The sequence below is a fragment of the Calcarisporiella thermophila genome (assembly GCF_041956535.1).
Source record: "Calcarisporiella thermophila strain CBS 279.70 unplaced genomic scaffold VTP21scaffold_2, whole genome shotgun sequence".
Taxonomy (NCBI): domain Eukaryota; kingdom Fungi; phylum Calcarisporiellomycota; class Calcarisporiellomycetes; order Calcarisporiellales; family Calcarisporiellaceae; genus Calcarisporiella; species Calcarisporiella thermophila.
In genome coordinates this window covers 1,404,726-1,426,187 of record NW_027192192.1, presented here as the reverse complement: position 1 = coordinate 1,426,187, position 21,462 = coordinate 1,404,726, and the positions used below count along the sequence as shown (strand labels likewise).

The 21,462-nt window shown below is 48.5% G+C and overlaps 11 protein-coding genes across 11 annotated transcripts; 6 read left to right on the top strand and 5 right to left on the bottom strand.

The window, feature by feature from the left end:
- Positions 1–702: 702 nt before the first annotated feature.
- Positions 703–1,858, top strand: VTP21DRAFT_4717 (uncharacterized protein; the record flags this gene model as incomplete). The annotated part of the gene is made up of 4 exons (XM_069395159.1): positions 703–1,032; positions 1,121–1,426; positions 1,508–1,573; positions 1,652–1,858. The coding sequence occupies 4 exons, from the start codon at positions 703–705 to the stop codon at positions 1,856–1,858; spliced, it is 909 nt and encodes a 302-aa protein (XP_069256325.1).
- A 377-nt stretch (positions 1,859–2,235) lies between these two features.
- On the bottom strand, positions 2,236–3,267 carry VTP21DRAFT_4716 (uncharacterized protein; the record flags this gene model as incomplete). Its single annotated transcript, XM_069395158.1, has 4 exons — positions 2,236–2,541; positions 2,605–2,685; positions 2,754–2,859; positions 2,927–3,267. 4 exons carry the CDS (start codon positions 3,265–3,267, stop codon positions 2,236–2,238), a joined length of 834 nt encoding a protein of 277 aa, XP_069256324.1.
- Positions 3,268–4,812: 1,545 nt separating this feature from the next.
- Positions 4,813–6,548, top strand: VTP21DRAFT_4715 (uncharacterized protein; the record flags this gene model as incomplete). Its single annotated transcript, XM_069395157.1, has 5 exons — positions 4,813–5,142; positions 5,214–5,414; positions 5,505–5,615; positions 5,695–5,960; positions 6,026–6,548. 5 exons carry the CDS (start codon positions 4,813–4,815, stop codon positions 6,546–6,548), a joined length of 1,431 nt encoding a protein of 476 aa, XP_069256323.1.
- A 913-nt stretch (positions 6,549–7,461) lies between these two features.
- On the bottom strand, positions 7,462–9,731 carry VTP21DRAFT_4714 (uncharacterized protein; the record flags this gene model as incomplete). The annotated part of the gene is made up of 5 exons (XM_069395156.1): positions 7,462–8,571; positions 8,690–9,002; positions 9,070–9,158; positions 9,218–9,360; positions 9,500–9,731. 5 exons carry the CDS (start codon positions 9,729–9,731, stop codon positions 7,462–7,464), a joined length of 1,887 nt encoding a protein of 628 aa, XP_069256322.1.
- A 620-nt stretch (positions 9,732–10,351) lies between these two features.
- VTP21DRAFT_4713 (uncharacterized protein) lies at positions 10,352–11,775 on the top strand (the record flags this gene model as incomplete). Its single annotated transcript, XM_069395155.1, has 7 exons — positions 10,352–10,406; positions 10,480–10,590; positions 10,671–10,896; positions 10,975–11,117; positions 11,175–11,452; positions 11,540–11,599; positions 11,656–11,775. 7 exons carry the CDS (start codon positions 10,352–10,354, stop codon positions 11,773–11,775), a joined length of 993 nt encoding a protein of 330 aa, XP_069256321.1.
- Positions 11,776–12,134: 359 nt separating this feature from the next.
- Positions 12,135–12,849, top strand: VTP21DRAFT_4712 (uncharacterized protein; the record flags this gene model as incomplete). Its single annotated transcript, XM_069395154.1, has 4 exons — positions 12,135–12,177; positions 12,245–12,439; positions 12,527–12,670; positions 12,758–12,849. 4 exons carry the CDS (start codon positions 12,135–12,137, stop codon positions 12,847–12,849), a joined length of 474 nt encoding a protein of 157 aa, XP_069256320.1.
- Positions 12,850–13,279: 430 nt separating this feature from the next.
- On the bottom strand, positions 13,280–14,899 carry VTP21DRAFT_4711 (uncharacterized protein; the record flags this gene model as incomplete). Its single annotated transcript, XM_069395153.1, has 5 exons — positions 13,280–13,715; positions 13,824–14,029; positions 14,116–14,352; positions 14,435–14,570; positions 14,673–14,899. 5 exons carry the CDS (start codon positions 14,897–14,899, stop codon positions 13,280–13,282), a joined length of 1,242 nt encoding a protein of 413 aa, XP_069256319.1.
- A 1,083-nt stretch (positions 14,900–15,982) lies between these two features.
- On the bottom strand, positions 15,983–17,233 carry VTP21DRAFT_4710 (uncharacterized protein; the record flags this gene model as incomplete). Its single annotated transcript, XM_069395152.1, has 3 exons — positions 15,983–16,774; positions 16,855–17,019; positions 17,117–17,233. 3 exons carry the CDS (start codon positions 17,231–17,233, stop codon positions 15,983–15,985), a joined length of 1,074 nt encoding a protein of 357 aa, XP_069256318.1.
- A 363-nt stretch (positions 17,234–17,596) lies between these two features.
- Positions 17,597–18,562, top strand: VTP21DRAFT_4709 (uncharacterized protein; the record flags this gene model as incomplete). Its single annotated transcript, XM_069395150.1, has 3 exons — positions 17,597–17,784; positions 17,836–17,949; positions 18,106–18,562. 3 exons carry the CDS (start codon positions 17,597–17,599, stop codon positions 18,560–18,562), a joined length of 759 nt encoding a protein of 252 aa, XP_069256317.1.
- Positions 18,563–19,142: 580 nt separating this feature from the next.
- On the top strand, positions 19,143–20,022 carry VTP21DRAFT_4708 (uncharacterized protein; the record flags this gene model as incomplete). The annotated part of the gene is made up of 3 exons (XM_069395149.1): positions 19,143–19,449; positions 19,524–19,770; positions 19,854–20,022. 3 exons carry the CDS (start codon positions 19,143–19,145, stop codon positions 20,020–20,022), a joined length of 723 nt encoding a protein of 240 aa, XP_069256316.1.
- A 293-nt stretch (positions 20,023–20,315) lies between these two features.
- Positions 20,316–21,436, bottom strand: VTP21DRAFT_4707 (uncharacterized protein; the record flags this gene model as incomplete). The annotated part of the gene is made up of 6 exons (XM_069395148.1): positions 20,316–20,539; positions 20,645–20,780; positions 20,867–21,014; positions 21,078–21,149; positions 21,244–21,305; positions 21,380–21,436. 6 exons carry the CDS (start codon positions 21,434–21,436, stop codon positions 20,316–20,318), a joined length of 699 nt encoding a protein of 232 aa, XP_069256315.1.
- Between the last annotated feature and the right edge of the window lie 26 nt (positions 21,437–21,462).

Genomic DNA, 21,462 nt, shown 5'->3' with positions numbered 1-21,462 from the left:
TTCTATAAATAATCGATGATAATAACACCTTGACGAATCCGTTGGAGGTCAATTTATTATCCCATAATATTACTTCCATGGATGATCATAAATATTTCTCACCTATTAATCATGCACCTTTACGATTATAGGCGGTGGTTCTATTAGTGAATAGCTCGGAAAAAAAACACAATCAATAAAGCACGTATAATAAATCAATAAGCCATTCGCTTTAGTGCACCCTATACCGTTACCCTCAAGGTATTCAGCAGCACTGTTTCTGGTATTTAGTAAAAGTTTGTAGGGAAGGGCAATATGCAAATTTCCAGATATTATTATTGAGACTAAGTAGACGCTTTCTACCTTATTATTTCAAATTGGAAGAATCATTGGGAACACTCTGTCGATCTTGTTATCATTGTGATATCTAAACACGTTTCTTTGACGGCTGGAAAGGTAGAACTCTTGAGATTTCGAAGAATATCTTACTAAACAATATCTCTAAATAGAAAGCGCTGAGCATTTTGAAAATGTTAAGTATTCGTTAAGTCAGCGGCAATACTAGACATAGGGGTTTCTATATTGAGAAATTCTAGGAGTGTACTAACCCGGTGGAAGACTTTGCAATTTGTGGCTTCGCAACCCGAAGTGGTTATGATCTGGCGTTTTGAAATCTCGATCTTTTACTTTTTTTTTACTTTGCTAAATTTCAATGCAAAATTAATGACAATAATGAATAGCATCTTCAACTCTTCATCCGAAGAGAGCCCTCGTTCTACATTACTTCAACACGATAACAATACGGGTCAAGTTGGCAGTCTTTCGACCGAACAAGAATATACGCTCGAACAATTCAGGCAGAATCTCCAGAAGAAAGGCCTCTATGATCCCAAACGCCATGACCATTACTTATTGCTTAGGTTTTTGAGAGCCAGGAAATTCGATTTGGACGCGGCTTTAGAAATGTTTGCGAATTGCGAGAATTGGAGGCGGGACGAGAATGTCGATGAATTAGAGTATTTTGAGTTTACAGAAAGGGACGAAGTATCGAAGGTAGGCTATCAGATGCGGGGATAGGCCTCCTAGTGTGTATTTAACGCTTATTTCATTTTTTTCTATGTTAACCGGTTACTCTGCAAAGATTTACCCGCGCTTTTACCATCGCACCGATCGAATCTTCCGCCCACTCTACATCGAATGTATGAATGACCTTGATATTGACAAACTCTTCAGTATTACCACGGAGGAGCGCATCGAGAAGGACTTCATTAAGGGCTACGAATATCTCACCCGTGTGCGGTTCCCTGCTTGTTCTGCTGCAGCTGGCAAGCATATAGAGCAGTGCTGCATCCTGATTGATATCAAAGATCTGTCATTGAAACAAGTCCCTAAGGCGTTGAAGTTTGTTGAGAAAACATCACGCATTGCTCAAGACTATTATCCAGAGGTAAATCATCGCGGCTCTATAGTGATTTGGGAGCATTGTTTGGACGAATAACAACGACCGTTATCTCTATAATCCTGACAGATGATGGGCTGCATGTTCGTTATCAACGCGCCGTCACTATTTTCTGGTGTATGGTCTATGATCAAGGTAGGCTTATTCTTGGATATTGATTGTTACATCTTAATGATACACTTATTGCGTATCTCTCTTTCATGGAACCCAAAGCCTTTCCTCGATGAGGATACGGTTGCGAAAATTCATATTCTAGGCACCAACTACTTGGACGAAGTCTTAAAAGTAGTTGATCCAAAATCTCTACCGAAGTTTCTTGGGGGAGATTGCGAGTGTCCTGAGGGATGCGAAAATTCTGATGTAGGACCGTGGAAGGATCCAAAATATACCAGCCATCAGCATGAAGCGAGGGAAGAATAAAACCGCAACTCCGTCAATAGAGCTCGAAATATAGAGTATACGAGAGATAGAGAAAGTTATCGAACCACCTGATCTGCGTTTCATTCCCAATACTCATTTTTCATATTGTTTGTTAAATAGATCTCCTTTTTTTCATGTATCACTAAAAGCAGAGAAATAACATAGTAGATTTCAAACTTCATTTAGTAAATAGATAAGAGAGATTTAGTGCAAAGAGAACTCAATAGCAAAATTATAGAAACATCACGTTAGATATACAAATATAATCCGAGAGAGAAGATGTTTATAGCCGAAGGATAGAGTGCGGGTGGAGGAGGAGGAGGAGGAGGAGAAGGAGGTAGAGAAAAATTACAACATGAGGGACGCCATTTTCCCGTTTACAAAGCTTTCTTTAACTTCCTTTCCTTTGCTTTCGTTTCGCTTGTTCCTTTTCTGCGAAAACGCCTTTTGAGCATGTTGATGGCCTTTATGAACCAGAACGCGTTTAGGATGTTGAGCACTATATTGCTGACGCCGTAGAGCACGCAGAGGAACGTGGGGACCTGATCGATGACCGCGATCACAGACACAAATGTCTGATATGACATGTAATAGCCGAAGACAAGGCGTGCACAAAAGAAGGTGCCGAGGAAGGTTATACCGTTGATGAGCTGAAGCGGGGTATTAGTGATGTTCATTTTATCCTAGATAGACAAAGAGGCTTAGAGGGAGCACAGGAGATCCAAGAGATCCAGGACGATATATACCATAAACCAGTGGAAGTTGAGGAAAGGGGTGCTCAATTCAAACAGGAGGAAAACGGCTCCATAGTAGTTGAGGAAGGGTCGCTAGAAGGGTAATGGGTTCGAAGGCGAATTAGAAATGGAAAATTTGTCTTCCGTACAGCCCAACTTACGAAGGAAAACAGATACACGGCAAAGCAAGAGAAGCCATGAATCACAAACCCAACGCCGTTTTCTTTCACGTGCATTAGCGAAACTATACCGTCCCACAAGAAATACCTAGATGGCGTCAATGTAAGTCATCTGAAGCGAGATAAGCCATCTAAATCATCAAAGGTCCACCCACCCGCACGAAAATGCATACACATTTCCGGCAAATTCATTATAGCCGAACACGCGGTCTCTTCCTAAACTGTCATCAAGAAGAATTCGCAGCGCCCCGAAAACCACAATACTCGAATGTACCAGTGAAACCACATGCACATCCCAATAGTGACGCTTTTGAGGCGTAAGACTCAGGTATGAACGAGGGAAAAGGCGTGGCGAGTATCGTGCGGATGCATGAGAGATCAGCATCCACAGAAGAAAAGAGCCAAGCAGCACCGGGTAATGATGGGCTAGTTTGCCAAGAGAGAGAGGGGCTAGGACCGACGCAAGTGCGGGCTCGAGTGGGGCGGTATAGGCCATTGTCGATAGAGGTGGTTGTTTTGATTGGCAACGAAGCAAGGGTATTGGCTCTAGCCAAGGGCTGGAGGAGAGAAGAAAATACAGGCGCTAAGCTACAGACTTTCGGATTTTGGTGTTAATTTAATTTACTGGATTTTTAGTAGGGGGAAGCGGCGACTGCCAGTGGTGGTTCTCTCCCCCAACCTGCAATTTTGTCTTGGTCATTCCTGGCTGAATTTTTCCTTAAGGCAAGCAGCGATTCTGCGCTCAATAGAGGGGCGCAAGCTGATTGGCTGTGCGATTTGAAGTTTGAATTAAAATCGAACGCTCTCATCATCTTAGCCAACATTTCGGTGGACTTGCAACGATTTTCTTGGCGAGTTGAAGTGACAGCCTCGGGTTCGATTCCGCTCCTCCTCGTATATATCTGCATCGAAAAAAAAAAGCAATCCCATCCAAACCTCCACGTATGAACCTAATATATTCGACGCATGTCGCCCTCTTCTCCTGGAAGGGTGCCCAAATATTATGTCATCTTCAATAAGTCATGTAAACTATGATTATGTGTGCGACGTTGTCATATTGTGGTCATCTTTAAAAGTATATCCGTTTTGTTTTCAATTGAAGAACGCCCCTCTATGCCCATTGGTAATAACAATAGCAAACAGGATACAGTAAAAAAAAAAAAAGCAAACATTGAGCACGCATCATCATCCTTCTTCTCATCATAAACTTTCCAAAGAAACTAATCCTGAAAAGAGGCGGGAAAAAAGCGCTGGTATATGAAAAATTTCCATAAGTATCGGATTGCCTACTTCGTCAGGATGCATCCCGATGTTTGCTGCAAGCCACTGGGGTTGAGGATTGCATATTTGCCCACTCTCTAGCAGGAGCACGCTTTTCCCACATTCTTATAACCCATGCAATGAACGCTTAGTTTCAGCGGTGGATCTTCAGTGACCACAACATGATTGTCGCCATCCCCGCCCGCTTCCTACTCTATTTGTATTGAGTCGAGGATCATACGAGCCGACTGTGATCAGCTCCTATATCATTCCACCCGGAAAAAATGCCCCACGGAAGAGATTGGGTAATATGAGGTGGCATTAGAGGGCGATTTAGGTTCAGAAATGAGTTAACAGTTGGATAGATATGGAAATTTTGGATATTCGGAAAAAGGATTAGCACCCGCCTTGGATAATCGAATATTAATAACCTCTAAATATATGAAAACATGCGTCACAAGCCAGCAGCTAGATTCTGTTCTTGGGCCGTGGTTAGTGCGGGATTTTAAAGTTCGAGATTGAGCGCTTATTAATTTGACACTCAGCTATCTTTTACCCGAATGTATACATAAATTATCATCGCATGCTCTGTGTTTCTTGCTCTTTGGCCTAAAACAACACACTTGTTTGTTTTCTGCACCCTACTTTCTCAGACCTTCCCCACACTTCCCGCGTGTCCATATAAACACTCCCCTTTCTCCCCTCTCCTCTCCTCTCCTCCCCCCACCGCTTTGCCTGCCTGCATCCTTGAAAATAGAAAATTAGAAGTGAAAATCCAAAAATGACACAACCTTCCGAAGCAAAAGAATTAAATGAGCATCATGAAAAAAGTCCTGCATTACCTCAAATTCCTCAAGACACCCTCTCGGAAAAACCCTCCCATACACTAAAACACAGTCAATGTGATACGCCAGACTCTCCTGCCACGAGCACATTCGCAACCGACCCCGGTGAAATCACCCGCCATGAATTAGAAGAGAAGGGTGCCTTGGAAGACCCTGAGGTGGGCTTGCCTCCTACCGACACTTGGCGGTCCTGGCTAGTGATCCTGGGAGGATTCTTGGTCATCTTCAACAACTTTGGACAAACGTACTGCTGGGGCCAGTATCAGGTATGCAATCCTTCAAGCCGGTATGGGATTTTCAGCCGGGATTAGGCTAACCTCTTGATTTGGCCGTGTAGGATATTTATCTGACACAAGAATTCAAGGGAGAGGCCAGCACGTTGGCTATGTCTTATATTGGGACCGTCGCAACCGCGTTCATGTTTTTCATTGGTCCGTTTCTGGGGCCCGTCCTGGATCTCGTCGGATTTCGAGGGAGCATGGTCTTAGGGACCATCCTGTGCACGGTATCCCTGCTGCTTGCGAGCTTTAACACAGCGGTAGGTGTCCTTCGCCCATTGTTTCCCGGCGTCTGATACTCATTATATGAGCCCTTCGCTTACCGGCCTTTTTTTAACCAATCGCATTAGTTGTGGCAATTGTATTTGACGCAGGGACTTCTCTTTGGTCTTGGCAACGCGCTGCTCTTCTTCCCCTCCGTTGTGCTTCCCACACAATGGTTCAAGAAATATCGGGGCCTGGTTAGTACCCCTCATTGCACTCATTACACTTGTCCCCTCACTCACCAAGACTGACTAACTGTTATGGTCGCAATATTAGGCCACTGGAATCTCTGTCAGCGGAAGCGGAATTGGCGGACTATGCCTGAATCCGTTGGTGCGCTATCTTCTGGCTACTCTGGGCTATCGCTGGTCACTACGCATCTCGGCAATCATCAGTCTTGTACTGCTGAGTGCAGCCACCCTTCTCTGCCGCCCGCGCATTCCTCATAAAAAGTCCTCGGCCAAACACAAAATCATCGAAACTAGAATCATCACCTGGCGGATGGGGGCCCTATTCTTTTTCGGCGTGTTCGCCAGTTTTGGGTAAGCTTGCGAAAGCGTTCTCTCCTCTCATAAAGCGAGTTCTCACTCTTGAAATATATCCATAGCTACCTTCTCCCCTTCTTCATGCTTCCAGCCTACTCTCGCACCATCGGTGTCGACCCTAACATCGCAGCTATCCTCACCGGAGTCATGTCCGGTGTGAACTCCCTGGGCCGGATCTGTATTGGGAGCGCGGCGGATCTGTTTGGCCGCCTGAACACGATGTTTTGGTGCACCCTTATTTCCGGCGTATCCACGATGGTTATTTGGCCATTCTCGAAAAGCTTGGGGCTACTGGTGTTTTACGTGATCATGTACGGCCTCTCGGCGGGAGGATTCGTCAGCCTGTTCCCCGTAGCTGTGGCCGATCTCGTAGAGGATCCGGCGGACTTGTCGAGTGCCGTGGGGATGGTGTATTTCTCCTGCTTCTTCGGCAATTTGGTAGGCACCCCACTAGCCGGTGCGATCCTCGATTCCAGTGGATTCATCCCTCTCATGGAGTTTGCCGGGGGTCTTACTGTGCTATCATCGGTCTTCGTTCTCTGGTTGAGGCTCAACACGGATCGCAGAATCTTCGTTAAAATTTAAGGTGCCACCTCTCCCATGTCTCTTAGGAGACGACACGCTCTCTCACGCGTAATAATGTGTATGCTCGGCTGGTTGTCTGCTAGAACAATTCATCTAGCGTGGCGTGTCCCATATCCGAGGAGACTGTGTATGTCTCTTTATACATATCTCTCTATCTCTCTCTCTATCTATCTATATTTATAACTATTTAATTTATTTTTTTTACTCTGTCTCGCTATTTTTGGCTTTCTCTCATGGTTTTCATTTCTCTTTTTCTCCTGTACATTCCCCCCATTTCCTTCTCCTCGTTTCCTCTCCTCCTCCTCCTCCTCCTCCTCCTCTCTCGCTCACAATTCAATACCCATGTTCTTCAAAATACAACTAAATGTTCACCTAGAGACTGCATGTGTGCTCGAGGCGTATTGTTGAAACATCATTAGGCTTATGCAAGCATAAAGTTGATTAAAAAAAAAGCTCATCAACTCTATCCAATTGCATGAATATTGAATTTTTTTTTTGAGTTGCTCGAAACAATACCAGAAAAGGATCACTTCAATTAGCTTCTCCACCTCCCGTTAAAGAGTGTGTAAACTTTACGTAATGAAAATAGTTTTAATCTTTCGGGCACGCTGTTTACGCACTCATTTATAGCAGTGTGTTTTGTTGAGTTTTGTTTTTAACATGGAGCTGCTGCACTAAGATAATAATGAGACAACAAAGCGACTCTAAATGCAATATGGAATGTTCACCAACGAGTGTTGACAGCTTCACCCCTCTCCTTCGAATCCATTCGCTCGCTCTTATACGTTTAACAAGTCCTTCTCATTCAATACGACTATCGACACACAGTGATGGGTGGGGTTTAATTAACTAGAGGATTAAAGAGACATAAAAAAAATGCGAATAGTTAATGGCTAGAGAACCTAGGGTCGTCCTATGACTGAGCAAGAATGATGGTTGCAGCCTTCTCTGCAACCGCCATAGCAGGCAAGCACGTGTGCCCCGCGAGGAGCGTAGGGAATATGCTACAATCGGCAATTCTCAGTCCTTCCACTCCATGTACTCGTAGGTGTGCATCCACAACGGTATTCTTTTGGTCTTTAGGCCCCATGCGGCAGGTGGAGGTTGGGTGATAAATGGTCTCGGCCTGCTCTTCAATATATTGGCGGATGGCTGCAGAAGTGTAGGTGCCGTCGGCCTGAGGGATGGGTGTACAGTAGGGGGCAGTAAGAAGACCAGCACGCTGCATTTCGTCACCGATCCTAAGGCTCTCCCGTATGCCCTCCTCAAGAACAGCCCAATCGAGGGGGTGGGCAAGATAGTTTGGCTCGATATGCGGCATATCGAACGGGTCCGAGGAGGCGAGAGTGATGTGTCCAGCGCTCTTGGGCTTGAGGAGGAGAGTGATCAGAGTGAATCCGTCCGCAACCTCCTGGCGTCTTGCTTTCTCCACGGGTTCATTGTGCGGCAATTTCGCTGGAATACAAAGGATCTCCAGGTTGGGGCTTCCCTTGGGTCCCAAATCCTCCTCTCGATAGCCTGTGGGCTGGTGGCGAAGAAACGTGGCGGCTTCCACCAGGTGCGAGGTCATCATTCCTGTGCGGAATTTCACCCACTCGCGGATCCATCGAATTGGCTCTCTCTTCAGCGAGTGGAGGGACAATCCAGGACGTGCGATATAATTGATGGAACAGCCAAGGTGGTCCAACAGATTCCGCCCCACACCGGGGAGATGCTTCACCACCGAAATCCCATGCTCTCTTAAATGAGCTGCATCACCTACGCCACTCAGAAGGAGGATGTGGGGAGAGTGGATGGCGCCGGCGCAGAGGATGACTTCTCGCCGAGAAAACACATTGTAGGCTGGCGAGGTGCGGGATTTCTTGAACTCGACGCCAGTGGCTCGCGGCGTGGAGGCCTCGGAAAAGAGTATACGGGTCACATGACAGTTGATTGCAATGGTGAGGTTAGGGCGCTGGCGGACAAGGGCAGGCGGCAGAAATGCGGAGGCAGCAGATACTCTTTCCCCATTGTGGACAAAAGCCTTTGAGAGGAGAATTCAGAATTTTGCAAAGAGAGTAAACAAGCAAGGCAAAATATATATATATATATATATATATATTATTTTCATCCTCTCTAGGTCAATGGGATGGGATACTCACCGGAAACCGGGAAACGCCCTCCATCTTCCCCTCCACGTTGTTCAAATCCACCATTGAGCCTAGGCCCAATTTCTTACACGCGTCCACAAACTCCATGCTGATGGGATGCGTGAAGGACGGATACGATATACACAACTCACCCTTATCTCCATGAGCGGGGGGATCAAAGGGAAATGGGCCACGCGGCGTAAAGGTTTCCAATGATTTAAAAATAGGAAGCATATCCGAATAGGACCAGCCGGGATTCCCAAGAGCGCTCCACTCATCGTAGTCAGCGGCGGGACAGCGAGTACAGACCATCCCGTTGAGAGAGCTATCGTAAAACCCAAAGGCGTCTCACTTTTCCCATACTTGACGCGTGGATACCAAATAAAGCTCACCTAGACCCTCCCAGCATCTTTCCCCGCGGCCACGGCATTTTTCGCCCTCCGAGACGACTCTGCGGCACCGTGTCTAAATTCCAGTCCATCTAAAGGTTGTGCATTGGTTAGCATCGTTGCATGACCCAAAGAAATGACGCGAGCCTACCTCTGTCCCCCATAACATTTCGAATCCTGCCGGCATCATGCTGCATATCTCGGAAAAATTGGAGCCGCCAGCTTCAAGTAAGAGCACGCGTACGCGAGGATCCGCGGAGAGTCTATTGGCTAGCACGCACCCGCTCGTTCCACCTAGACCAAATGCTCCTCATTGTTAAATCTGAGCCACGAATATGATTCTTAAAGCAAAAAAAGTATATAGGTCTAGAAAAAAGCAGCTTGCCTCCAATAATAATGTAGTCGTAGATGGCCTTTGCATGCTCATTGTTACGCGATGCAAATGTGTGCGGATCAGTGTGCACCGGATACTCGATTGTGCTCATTTTTCTCCAAAACAAGAAGCTCAATGTCTTAGCGAACCATGTCTTGAATCGGTTCGCCCTCCGATACGGATTCTTGCCGCCCGCCGCATTAGCAAGTCTCTTGCGGAGATAAGCTAAGAAGAGAAAGGAGACGGCCAAGGGGATAATGAGGGCGCGATTTCGTACAAGCGACCGTTGCATGAGTTAGGAGTCAAGCTTGGGAGTTTCGCTGGAGCCCCAGGCGCAATCTAAAATAAGCTACGAGAAAAGAAGGCTTGGAACGATTGGATAACATTTTTGCTGTTTTTGAGATTATGAAATTAGGGCCCCCCCAACTGAGAAGGCAGCTCACCCGATGCTGGGCAGATGCACAAAATCGTGCTGCAATGGAGGCTTGGCTCGGAGCGCCTCTCTTGTGGCAAAGTGAGGGCAACCGAAGGGCATGTGCTCTCATGATCTGGGGCTGGAGGAGGGAAAGGTGCTACGCAAGCAAGTCGTGAGTCATTGTGAGGAGAGGGCCGCCTTCGCGCACAGCGTGGGGAGGTGTGGGCCCTTGCGTCCCTGGACACCGCTAAAACGGGACGCGGTCAGAGCACAGCCACTCCTCCATCATCAAGAATCGGCTCGTGGGTGGCCAGCGCTCGGTTTGTTATGGTAATATTGGCCCGAGGTTTGAATTTTCTCGCGGTATCTGCATTGAAGCTCCGACACCTCGTAGTCATGCTTTTCAACCTCTATCGACTATATAACGCGGCTCTTGTTCTCCATTCCTCTTTCTTTTGCATTTTTTGCTGCCGTAACCTCCCTCGAACTAGATAGCCATGGTAGTTCCACGCAGAAAGCTAGGCAGCACGGGTGAAGAGGTCTCCGCAATCGGTACGCCAGATTTGTTTACGCCCCATTCAAAAGGCTGTTCTGATTAAATCCAATTTCTTCTTTGGTTTTTTAGGCCTCGGCTGCATGTCGATGAGTTTCGATTTTAGCGAAGAAAATGAAGCAAAATCTCTCCAGGCCCTCAATCACGCGCTCGACATTGGGGTCAATTTCTGGGACACGGCTGGTAATAACTGTTTTTATTTCCCTTCTCCCTGATCAAACATTTTCTTTTACACAGTGGTCTTCCCGTCTCTAATGGGGTAGATTTATATGGAATTGGCCACAATGAAGAGCTGCTTTCCAAAGTACTCAAAACTCGCCGTAATGAGGTGTTCCTCTGCACCAAGTTCGGGTTCGTCGTCGATGAAGAGGGGAATCGCACCGTGTGCGGAACTCCCGAGTACGTGAGAGCGGCTTGCGAAAAGAGCTTGAAACGCCTCGGAGTAGACACGATTGATCTTTATTATCAACATCGCGTCGATCCTAACACGTAATATGACGGTCCTTTGTTATCTTTTTTCTCTTTTCGACGTAATAACCATGGAAATGGGGGCGGGGTGATATACAGGCCGATCGAGGAGACCGTTAAGGCGATGGCCCAGCTTGTCAAGGAGGGCAAGGTTCGCTACCTTGGGCTCTCGGAGTGCAGTCCCGAGACACTACGGCGCGCGCACAAGGTCCACCCTATTGCTGCCGTTCAAATGGAATATAGTATGGATGGCTACTCAATTCTATATTTCTTGTGCTAATCTCGATTGCCCTATTCAGGCCCTTGGACCACGGAGGTTGAGACATCGGGTATGCTTCAGACTTGCCGTGAGCTAGGCGTGTCGCTTGTTGCCTTCTCCCCCATTGGCCGCGGCGTTCTTGCCGGAAGTTTGACCAACTTCAATGACATGGCTCCCAACGACTTTAGAAGATTACACCCCCGCTACCAGGAGGAGAACTTGAAGAAGAACCTGAAACTTGCCGATGCGGTCAGGGAGCTCGCGAAGAAAAAGGGCGTCACCATGGGACAATACTGCTTGGCTTGGCTGCTGGCGCAGGTAGGTTTAGAATCAGCTATTTAACTAGAAGTCTTCATATCCGAGTTGACGATGGGGTCCTCTTCACCCCACTCCAATGGGATATAGGGCGAGGAAATCATCCCAATTCCTGGCACCAAGCAGGCCGCACGCGTGGAGGAAAACTCGGTAGGTCACCCTCGTTCTTCCCCAATGCCTCTCACTCATGCCCAATTCCATCGTAGGCTGCTGCCTCCATCAAGCTGACCCCCGAGGAATCGCAGGAGTTGCGTGATGCAGTGAACACCATTGGTGTGCATGGTGCTAGATACCGGGAACATGATTTAAAGATGACCGGTCTTTAAAAGAGCCCAGGCCTGCGGATCTCATTGTTCCTGTGAATGGCGTTATGTGAATGACTTAGTAATGAATGGCTCTACCCGTCCATCCTGGGCTTATTATTTCTTATCTTTTCCTATGCTTGCTCGAAACTGTTTCCTCTATCGAGACTCCGATCTATGTTTTGATGTAGAGAATACGTGACCTTTGTAACTTAATGAAATTGAGAAGCAACCCTATTGGCTGTGACATTAATGCCTATATTATATTGGCCGTAAAAACCTCGTCACATTATGTCAGTCCGTCACAAAGCTAGGTACCCTTCACCCTACAGCTCTTTCCCCACTCCTCCATCTCCCTGAATAATTGTTGCATTTTACAAACCATGCGCGCCGTACTTCAAAGAGTCTCCGAAGCGAGTGTCACAGGTAATCTTGGATTGTTTGTCGATTCGATTCGGCTCCCAGCAGGTGTTTTGACATCGTTTCACCTCAGTCAATGGTGCACAGATAAGTCGGATCGGCCGCGGGATCTGCGTCCTCCTCGGGATCAGCGTCGATGACACCGAGAAAGACATCGACTACATAGTGAAAAAGATTTTGAATGTGCGAGTGTTCGAGAGTGGGGAGGGAGAAGAGCGGCGGATGTGGCAACGGAGCGTGAAGGACTTGGGCCTGGAGATTATGTGTGGTAAGCTCTGCTTCGATGCCCCTCGGGTTGATTCCACGCATCGTTGACATAACCACGGGGGAATGATCCCATCTGGCTGCTTTCTAGTGTCGCAGTTCACGCTCTGGGGCCAGACCACAAAGGGAAATAAGCCCGATTTCCATTTGGCCATGAAAAGCGAGCAAGCGCGCGCGATGTACGAGACCTTCAAAAAGAAGCTCGGGGAAGCGTATGACCCGACCAAGATCAAAGGTAAAGAGCCCATGCAAAGCGACTTGTAGTGTTACTGCAGTGTACTGACTTTCCCCTCCTGCTTTTGGGCGTGCGGGAAACCGGCAGATGGAGAGTTTGGTGCCATGATGGAGGTGCATATTGTCAACTCGGGACCCGTAACTCTTCAGATCTCCTCTTCTAACGATAAAACGACATGACCGCTCGGCCTCCGTACATAGAGTTCCCTAGCCATTCCATTGGATCGCCACTTTACACCGATAGATTATTTATACACACCTAGAGACAATTTTTTAAACGAAAAAAAAAAAAAGAATAGAGAATTGCACAGGAGGGTAGCAGAGCTTTCGCAGGTGGAAGAGTATATTGGATATCATAATTGGACAAATGGAGGGGAAAACAATCTACATCAAAATAGATAATATTAAGAAATAAAAGACTCTATCGTACATAAGCTGCTGTCATGATCAACAAGGGGAGAGTGGAGTGGCGGTTGAAAATAAAAAAGGAGTACGAGTTCAGCTGGAGAGCGGATATATGAATAGTGAATAAATTATCGAGACCCAGGAAGGGGGATGGGGGGGGAGGGGCAGAGGGTGCGCACGAGGGGGGAGGAGGAGCAGGGTAGGTCTATTCGGTCAGGGTGTTGTCTTGGAGCGGGTAGATCTTCAGTGGGTGTGGCACCAGAGCACACGAAATATCTCCCCACCATTCGTTGCAATGCTGTCTATACCAGGCAATGGTGCGCTGTAATCCCTCTTCGAACGAGGTTCTTGCCTTCCACCCAAGCTGCTCTAGCTTGGAGGAGTCGACGGAGTACCGCTGGTCGTTAAAAGCGCGATCCTCCACGAACTCAAGGTGGTTCTCCTCGATATAGGGCGTGCCATCGGGATAGGTGAATTTTTTGATCAGAAGGCGGGCCAGATCCAAATTGGAGATTTCATAACTCGCCCCGATGTTGTATGCCTCCCCGACCTCACCCTTGTGGAGGACAATGTCGAGGGCATCGGCCACATCCGCCGCATAGAGGTATTTTCGAGAGTTGGCGCCGGTTCCGTGAATGTGGCTGTCGAAAGGAGAGGAGAGAATAGCCATAGTGGATGAGCAAGCCTGTGGGGAGGGGGGGGGAGAGGGGAAGTTTCTCTAGGTCAAGGGAAGACACCCGAGGACTTACCATTTTCCTCCTCGAATCAAACTACAGATGAACTTGGAGCAAATCTTTTCCGGGTATTGGTAGGGGCCGTAGACATTGTTGCTCCGAGTGATGATGATCGGCACCTTAAAGGACTTGTAATAAGCCCGCACCAAGCATTCCGCGGCAGCCTTGGTGGCGGAATAAGGGTTGGAGGGGGCCAGGATGGTGTCCTCAACGCAGTCCGGCTGAAATAGAGGAGATTAGCGGAGAAAAAGAGGGTTAAACTTGGGCTTCTCATTTCCCTCTCTCCTGCCCATTCTTGACCACTTACCCGATGCTTAGCAACCTCGCCGTACACCTCATCCGTGCTCACATGGATGAACCGCTTGATCCGGTGGACCTTGGCGGCCTCAAGCATGACATGCGTGCCCATGACATTATTTTTTGTGAACTCGAAGCTATCTCCAAAAGAATTGTCCACATGGGTTTGTGCAGCGAGGTGGAGTATGCAGTCTATCTTTTTCTCCTTGAGAATAAATGACATAAAATCCGACGAGGTGATGTCTCCCTGTGGTTGGCCACAAAAGATAGACAGAGAAGACGGTCAGACGGTAGCTTGCAAGCAATGAGCAGAGCAGGGCTTACGCTACCTTTATGAAGGTGAAGTTTGGGAATCCTTGGAGCATCTTCAAATTGTTCAGAGACCCGCAGTAATCTAGCTTGTCAACAACGACGACATTGTACTCAGGATAGAGCAAGACAAGCTTGCGAACGACGAAGGAGCCACTAATGGATGTCAGTAGAGATAAAGAGTAAGTTCACATCAGCAACAGCAAAAGAGAGGGCAGCGCAATGGCAATCCAAAAAGAATCAGTGTCATCGACATACATGAATCCAGCGCCTCCAGTCACCAGGATATTTCGGATGCCAGGCAGAGGGGTTCCCTCAACTCGTGATCCGAGATCCACAAAGTCGGCCTCATCAAGCGTGTGGACCAGCTGCCTCAAGTCCCGATGGTCAGGAGCTGGCCTACAGGCCTGCTTTAATGAACCATTACTAAGAGGATGCTGAGTTCCATTGGTGGATTTGGGCAGGGAGGTGAATTCGGTGAGCATGAGGATTCGGAAACGGAGAGATTATCGAGAATATTGAGTCGCTGGAACCCAAGAAACGGGGCGAGATGGGGATGGGTCAATTGCGAAAATAAAAAAAAATACTCAAGTCTTCCGCCGGAAGATAATTTTGAATGCATTTATTATTTTCGGACCTGTGGCTTGAGTGAATGAATATGTCAAATTTGTGTAAGAATTTTTAGAGTTTGGAGGCCTTGCCTCTATTCAGAAATGGGTTAGGCGAGACGCGCTATCCGCTTGGGCGCCATGGGCTAGACCGCAAGGGGCGCGCGCGTACAGACCGGTTTTCGCGAGGTTTGGCTTTAGCAAGCTACCGCTAGCGCTATGAATCCTGCTGGTCTATTATTAGCCAACGCCTTGCAGTCTTGGCCGGCCGATTTGATCAGCCGCCCTTTTCATAAGAAGGATGGAAACTTCTGATTCCCCCAACCCAATTTCTCCTGAGCCCTCCTTTTCTAGCGCGCAGTTTGTCTCGTATGGCTCGGACAATCTAAAAAATTGTCGTACCGTGGTGACTGTTTCAGAGCCCAGATCCCAGCCTTAGACTAGGGCAATCGGCTTTTGCTGTTCTCCGTCACACGGCCGAAAATTCCGGGTCATGCATGTGCATAGTATGTACTCTATCATGGTATGCATAGGCTGTATATTCTACGTCATTCGCAACCAATTCGATCCTGTTTAGACCTCTTTCCATTCTTCTTTTTTTTCTTTCTTTTATTGAATAAAAAAAAAGAAAATAGAGAATAGGACAAGAAATAGAAACTGAAGCCAAAAAGAAAGAAAGGATGACGTGAAAACTTTTTTTAAAGTCAACCCTGGGTCCCAACCGTGCTCAGCGGGATGAAAAACGGAGGGGATCCAGTAGCACGGAGAAAGGGAACGGAAGGATTAAAAAAGAAAATCGTGAGATAAGAAAAATGAGAAAAAGGGATAAAGAAAAATAAAGTGAGAAAAAAAAAGAGGAAACAAATGGAAGGAAGAGAAAAAAAAAAAAGAAGAAAGAAAAATGCAAATTATAACATGGATTTCTACGGGCACGGTTAACATAGAAGCAAGAAGAGTGGCTCATGAAGAGGTCTTGGAACAAATGACATCGATGCGCATGGGATTCCTCCTGGTGCGATGCAGCTCCTCGCTGGAGGGTGCTTCCTCCGAGTCTGACAAATTGTCCTGGCGCCGTTTGTCGGCGGCCCACTCTGCCACCCCCGCCAGCACTGACAGCGCGTCAATGGAGGGGGATTCGGACGGCGGGGGGGTAAGGTGAGGTTCGCTGAACGGGCTTCCCCCCGAGGCGACGTCTGGGGTTTCGGGTGGGGTCAGGAGAGATCCATCGTGGGCGGAGAAAGGGGGGTGCTGCTGGTGCAGCACGAAGCAATCGGGTGAGGGAGGACGGCTATGTTTGCTATGGAAATTGGGAAGCGAGATACGCCGGCGCTGGCTGAAGTAGGGCTCGAAACGATGAGTGGGACTTCTCGAGATCAGGGCGCTGAATTTATCAATTCTCGCGCCTGACTCTCCGCCGCCCTCGCCACCGGACGCGGCGCTGTTCATGGCATGGCGCTTTCTTCGCTGCATCGCCGTATTGTACAGGTTCTTCAGCTGGTTGTCGCTCCGGCGGACCCCATAGCAAGCCATGGTGCGCGCGATCTCGGCCCACTTACTTCCCATCTGCTCGTACAGTTTGAAGACAAGCGCCTCCTCTTCGGGGGTGAAGGGCGACTTGTCAATCGTGGGGTCGAGGTGGTTGTGCCAGCGTTCGCGGCACTGCTTGCCGGTACGGGTCCCAAGGCGCGATGCAATAAGCACCCACTTCTCAGGGCCAAGCTCATTCACCAGGCTGAGCAAGTAGCGATCCTCCTAGGAGGGATAAAAAGAAAGAACCCGCTGTTAGCCATCCAACCTCACTACCCGCATTCTGGCCGGCAGACAATCCCTACCTCCGCGGTCCATGGGCCTTTGACGGAGGACTTGGGCCGTGAGAGCTCTCTCCACCGCAGCATGCAGGCATTCTTGTCGCGCCTTCCGTCCGGAAAACAGTACTCTGCAATTTTTCTCCACGCTTTGCCGCTGAACTTTTGCACCGCGTTGCGCAATAGACCGTCCTGTACGTTCCCCACCCCATCCAAGCGTCCAGGGTTAGAGAGAGCTGCTCCTCCAATGTACCAAAAAAAATCGTATGGAAGACCTCGCGAGGCTTACCTCATATTCCGACCACTTCTCTTCATGCTCAACGCAGTGCGGGGTTGCCTCCGTAGAGGCAGGAGGGTAACTGCTTAGGTCGTGGTTGAAAGGAGAAGGCTGTTGAATGGCCATCATCCTGGCTTGAAGTATAGGTGGAGGATATAAACGCTGAAAAGGCGATATAAGAAGAGGGAGGGGGGAGGAGGGGGAGGATGAGGGGGAGGCAACAGTGCCAAAGAATAGAGCTATAGAGACGCTGGTTTTTTCTTGGTGAAGAAAAACGAGGGGTTAGGCAGGCGGGGTATTAGCTACTCATATAAGCCAAGCAAATGAAGATGGGGAGGAAGGAGAGGAAAGTGATGATATCTGAGTAGAAGAGGAGAGGGGAAAAAAAAAGACGCGGAACAAAACGTTGAGAGCAAGAGGGGCGTTTAAAGTGGGAGTGAAAAGCTGTAAGTTGGATTTTCCTCTCCTTCCTTTGCGAGAGAAAAATTGGCAATGGAGAGGATTTTCAAAATAAATAAAAATGAATGGGTCTGGAGTGCGTGTGAGCTTGGATGCTTTTCTTCCCTTATCTCAACGGAGGCGGGCGTGGTTGGTTGGTTCAGGGAATCACAAAAGGCCAAGGACGTCGGCTTGAACTTGTATGTATGTGCGTATGTGCGCGTGTGTATGTACATATGTATGTAGGTGGCTCCTATCGAAAAGAGAGAAAACGAAAAAATTGCGGTTGGCAGGAATGTGGAGAAGCCTGGAACGCTCCGCCAAATTGGCGGGGGAGGAGAAGAAGAGAGGCGGCTCGAAGAAAAAGGAAATGAGAGGATGAGAGACTCATTTCCAGCGGTTAGCTGGTTAGCTTGCCGGCGAGCCAGCAAATGGAATCCCCCCACCTCCCTCCCTTTCGCGAGCGGCCCCCATGCATTGAGGAGCAGTAAGAGTAAGGCGATTTTCAAAATGACTTGACGCGCGTTCCTCTCCCACGACCTATCGGAGTTTTCCAATCCTAGCTCTGCCTTCTTATTGTCCGATCTTGCCCCAATATGGCCCTGCGCATGCACCTCTTTCAAAATCGCGCTCGACCTCGGGGACGGGTCAATGCCAGACAAGACTCAGCCGGGCGACCCTGGGCGGCCGCCTCTGAAGGGAGCTGCCAGGTTTCATCGCCCTGCGGCTGTGTGGCCCCTGTGCCCTTTGCACGCAAGCGGAGGGCAAGTTTCACCGCTCCTGGGTGGATCTCCTGCTACGCCGCCTATCGCTCCCCATTGTAGCTCGCGGGCTCTCTCTGTTCTTTGCCGTTATGAGTTGTATTTGCTCCATAAACGGACGGCGATCCGCTTGCTCAATGGAGTAAAACCAAGCCCAAGGATGTTCTCCCATTCTAGTCGCCCGCCGTACCTTGTGACAGCTTCCGCCGATGCCTGCCTGGAAAGGATAGATGAGGAGGGGAATGAAACGACCCCTTAAGCCTACCAAGCAAGATCTAGTAAGACCCTTGTTCGCACTAGCATTGCATGGGAAAGGATCGCTTGTGTGGAGGGGAGTTAAGGACAAAGGGGGAGCAGAGTCCGATCGGTTTCGGCCATAGCGCCCTGAGGCATAGCTTTCCTTTGCATTATTTCCATATCGTGTCCCTCATTGTAATCTCGACCGACCTCCCAAACGTTTCCTGTGGAATGGGCCTATGAGGGGAGTTTGGCGGAGAGGCCGCTTCTCCAACGATTTTCCCATGTCTTGAGGAAGGGAGGATCGCATCCATTCTCCATGCAGGCCACGGTAGCGGGGAATCGGTCGGATTCGTTTCATCTTAGCAAATTCTTAGTCAATTTCATATAAGCAGGAATAGTACTAGCGCGGGTTTCGATTTTTGGCTAAAAAAGAAATCGACTGCTATAGTGACGTTAACTCTTGGACACATTTTCCTCAGCTTGTTTGATTTACAGTGGGGAGCTCGAGCATAATAAACCTTATCAAAATGCGTGGTGAAAACACTAACGAGAGGAAAGAAATCCATTTCCTAATATTAGGTTAATTACTCGCAGTCAAAATGCAAAGGGCCGGCCCAGAAAATGGGCTCCAAGGAGCGGGAGATCGATGCGGAGGCTCAGAGGTTACGTCACGCGAAATTGCCCTACGCGTAAATCTCACCAAGGTGGAGACGGAGCCTGCATCTTTTCACACTAGAAGAATGGCGGCGGAAACATTCAATCAAACGCGCGAGTTTCTCCAAAAGGCCACAGAATCGTTTGTGCCCACGGAGGAACTTGAGATCATTAGCAAAATCCGTAATGTGATGCGCGAGACGGAGGAGGCGCAGAAGAAACAGAGCATTGAGACCCGCGACATCCTGCTTGGTAATTGTGGCCGGTCACGTTGTTGCTCCGCTGCCCAAACTAACGCCCCATCCATCATCTGTTTGTGCTTGTAGCATTGAACCGACAGCTTGAACTGACCAAGCAGAATGCAACGCGTCCCAAGGGTGCTCCAGACGAGATGGAGCAGAGCGACCGGATGCTTGCGCTTGACCGTGAAAAGTACGCGCTTGCAAAGGGAATCAATCAGGTGGAGCAATCGGTTGGCGCGCTGGAGGCAACGCTCCACCAGCTGAGAGAAGAAATGGCGGAGCTGGATCGGGAGGAGGAGGAGGAAAAAGATATTCCCCCAGACGAGACTTTGTAAGTGAGCCGATGAAAATAAGGGAAAGCGATTCCCTTGACCTTCAAATTCTGACCCAAATACAAAACATGCTCTCCCCTAGGTTAAAGCTACACTTATGTCGCCAGCTAGGCATCGATCTTGTGGAAGATGGGTGCGGTAACTTCACCAAGGCGCGAATAGTGTCAAAGGACGCTAATGACGTGCGCACGCTTGTTTTCGACGACAAGTACTCCCCCTTTTTCAGCACGAATTATCTCTGGGAGCAATAGCGCACCCCCGCCTCCATCCTCCACTCATCTAGAGACCCTGTACTATTCCCCACTTTTGATGACTCTGTTCCGATTCTATTTCGCTAATTGCTCCAGCATGCCCTACTCCCCTCCCCTTTCTGTATATTTCCACGTGTCTCTCTCTCCTCTTCACAGTATATATAGTTGATGTTCTCTTATTTTTTTTATATTAGAAATAAAGAGTTTATCTATTGTTCTTCTGCTTCACGAAGTATATAATAAAAAATACGATGCTAAAAGAAGTGGTGTAGGGTGGACTTCCCATTCAAGATTTACATGTCTATAGCTACTCCATTGTTTCCCTCGGAGCCATCGCCATGGCCACGCCCATTCACCCGCTCTTGTCCGTTCCCCTCTCCGTCCAGAGAAAGCGTCTTTTTTGCAACACGCTTCTCTTGTTCCGGCGAATGCGTGACCCATATGCATGTCATCCGGCGCTTTATGAGGGTGCGTTCCACGAGCTCAGCGCTCTCAGGATCGAGAGCAGAAGTGGGTTCTGGGGGGGGGGGGGGGATGCATTAGAGCGAAAGAGTGAGCCCGTATTGGAATTAGAGAAGAGCAAAGAGAGCCTAGCCCAGAGATAAAATTTCAACGTGCATACCGTCCAACAACAGCACATCGGGTGCCAGCGAAATGGCAATGGCTAGCGAGATGCGCTGCATTTCTCCGCCCGAGAGATTCTTCCACTCTTTGGACCAAAGATCCTCAGGCACGTTCCATCCGTTGGAGATAGCCACCTATTTGCCCAAGAAGTTGGTCAACACCGAAAACAGGGGTGAGAAGGGATCGAGACAAAAAGCGAAAGTAAATATAGGCAACTCACGGGATCTTCGAAGCTTTTGTGCTTCTGCGATGCGTATCCTCGCACCCTCTCAAGGAAATCGCGGGGCGATCCGGGGAGAGAAGGCGGCCGCTGTGGCACATATGTGATACGAGAGCGCCACTCTGGAATGCCGTAGTCGATGCATGTCCTAGGTCGGATGGATTAGTCGGCAATCAGGATCACTTTTGGATTCTCATTCATGACCACTTACTTTCCGTCAAGATATATCTGCCCATCCTCGTGGTCTATCAACTCCGCGATGCACTTCAGGAGGGTCGTTTTACTAATCTCGCGAACAAGAGAAAAGAGAGATGAGACCAAGTGGAGGAATGGAGCAGGGGCAAGCCTCGGGAAAGTTAGCAGTAGGTAGGGCTTACCCGGATCCACTTGGGCCACGAATCACCATTATTTCGCCATGTTTTAGCTTGAAATCGATTCCCTGCAGACAGACGGGAAGATCAGATGTTAATCTCTTGCATCTTGCCCACAAAGGAGGAGCAAGCTCGGGTATACTTTGAAGAGCCAGTTGCCATTGGGCTTTCGTTTCGACAGGTACCGCACCTCAAGCATTCTGACTAAAGCTATCTATGCGAGGG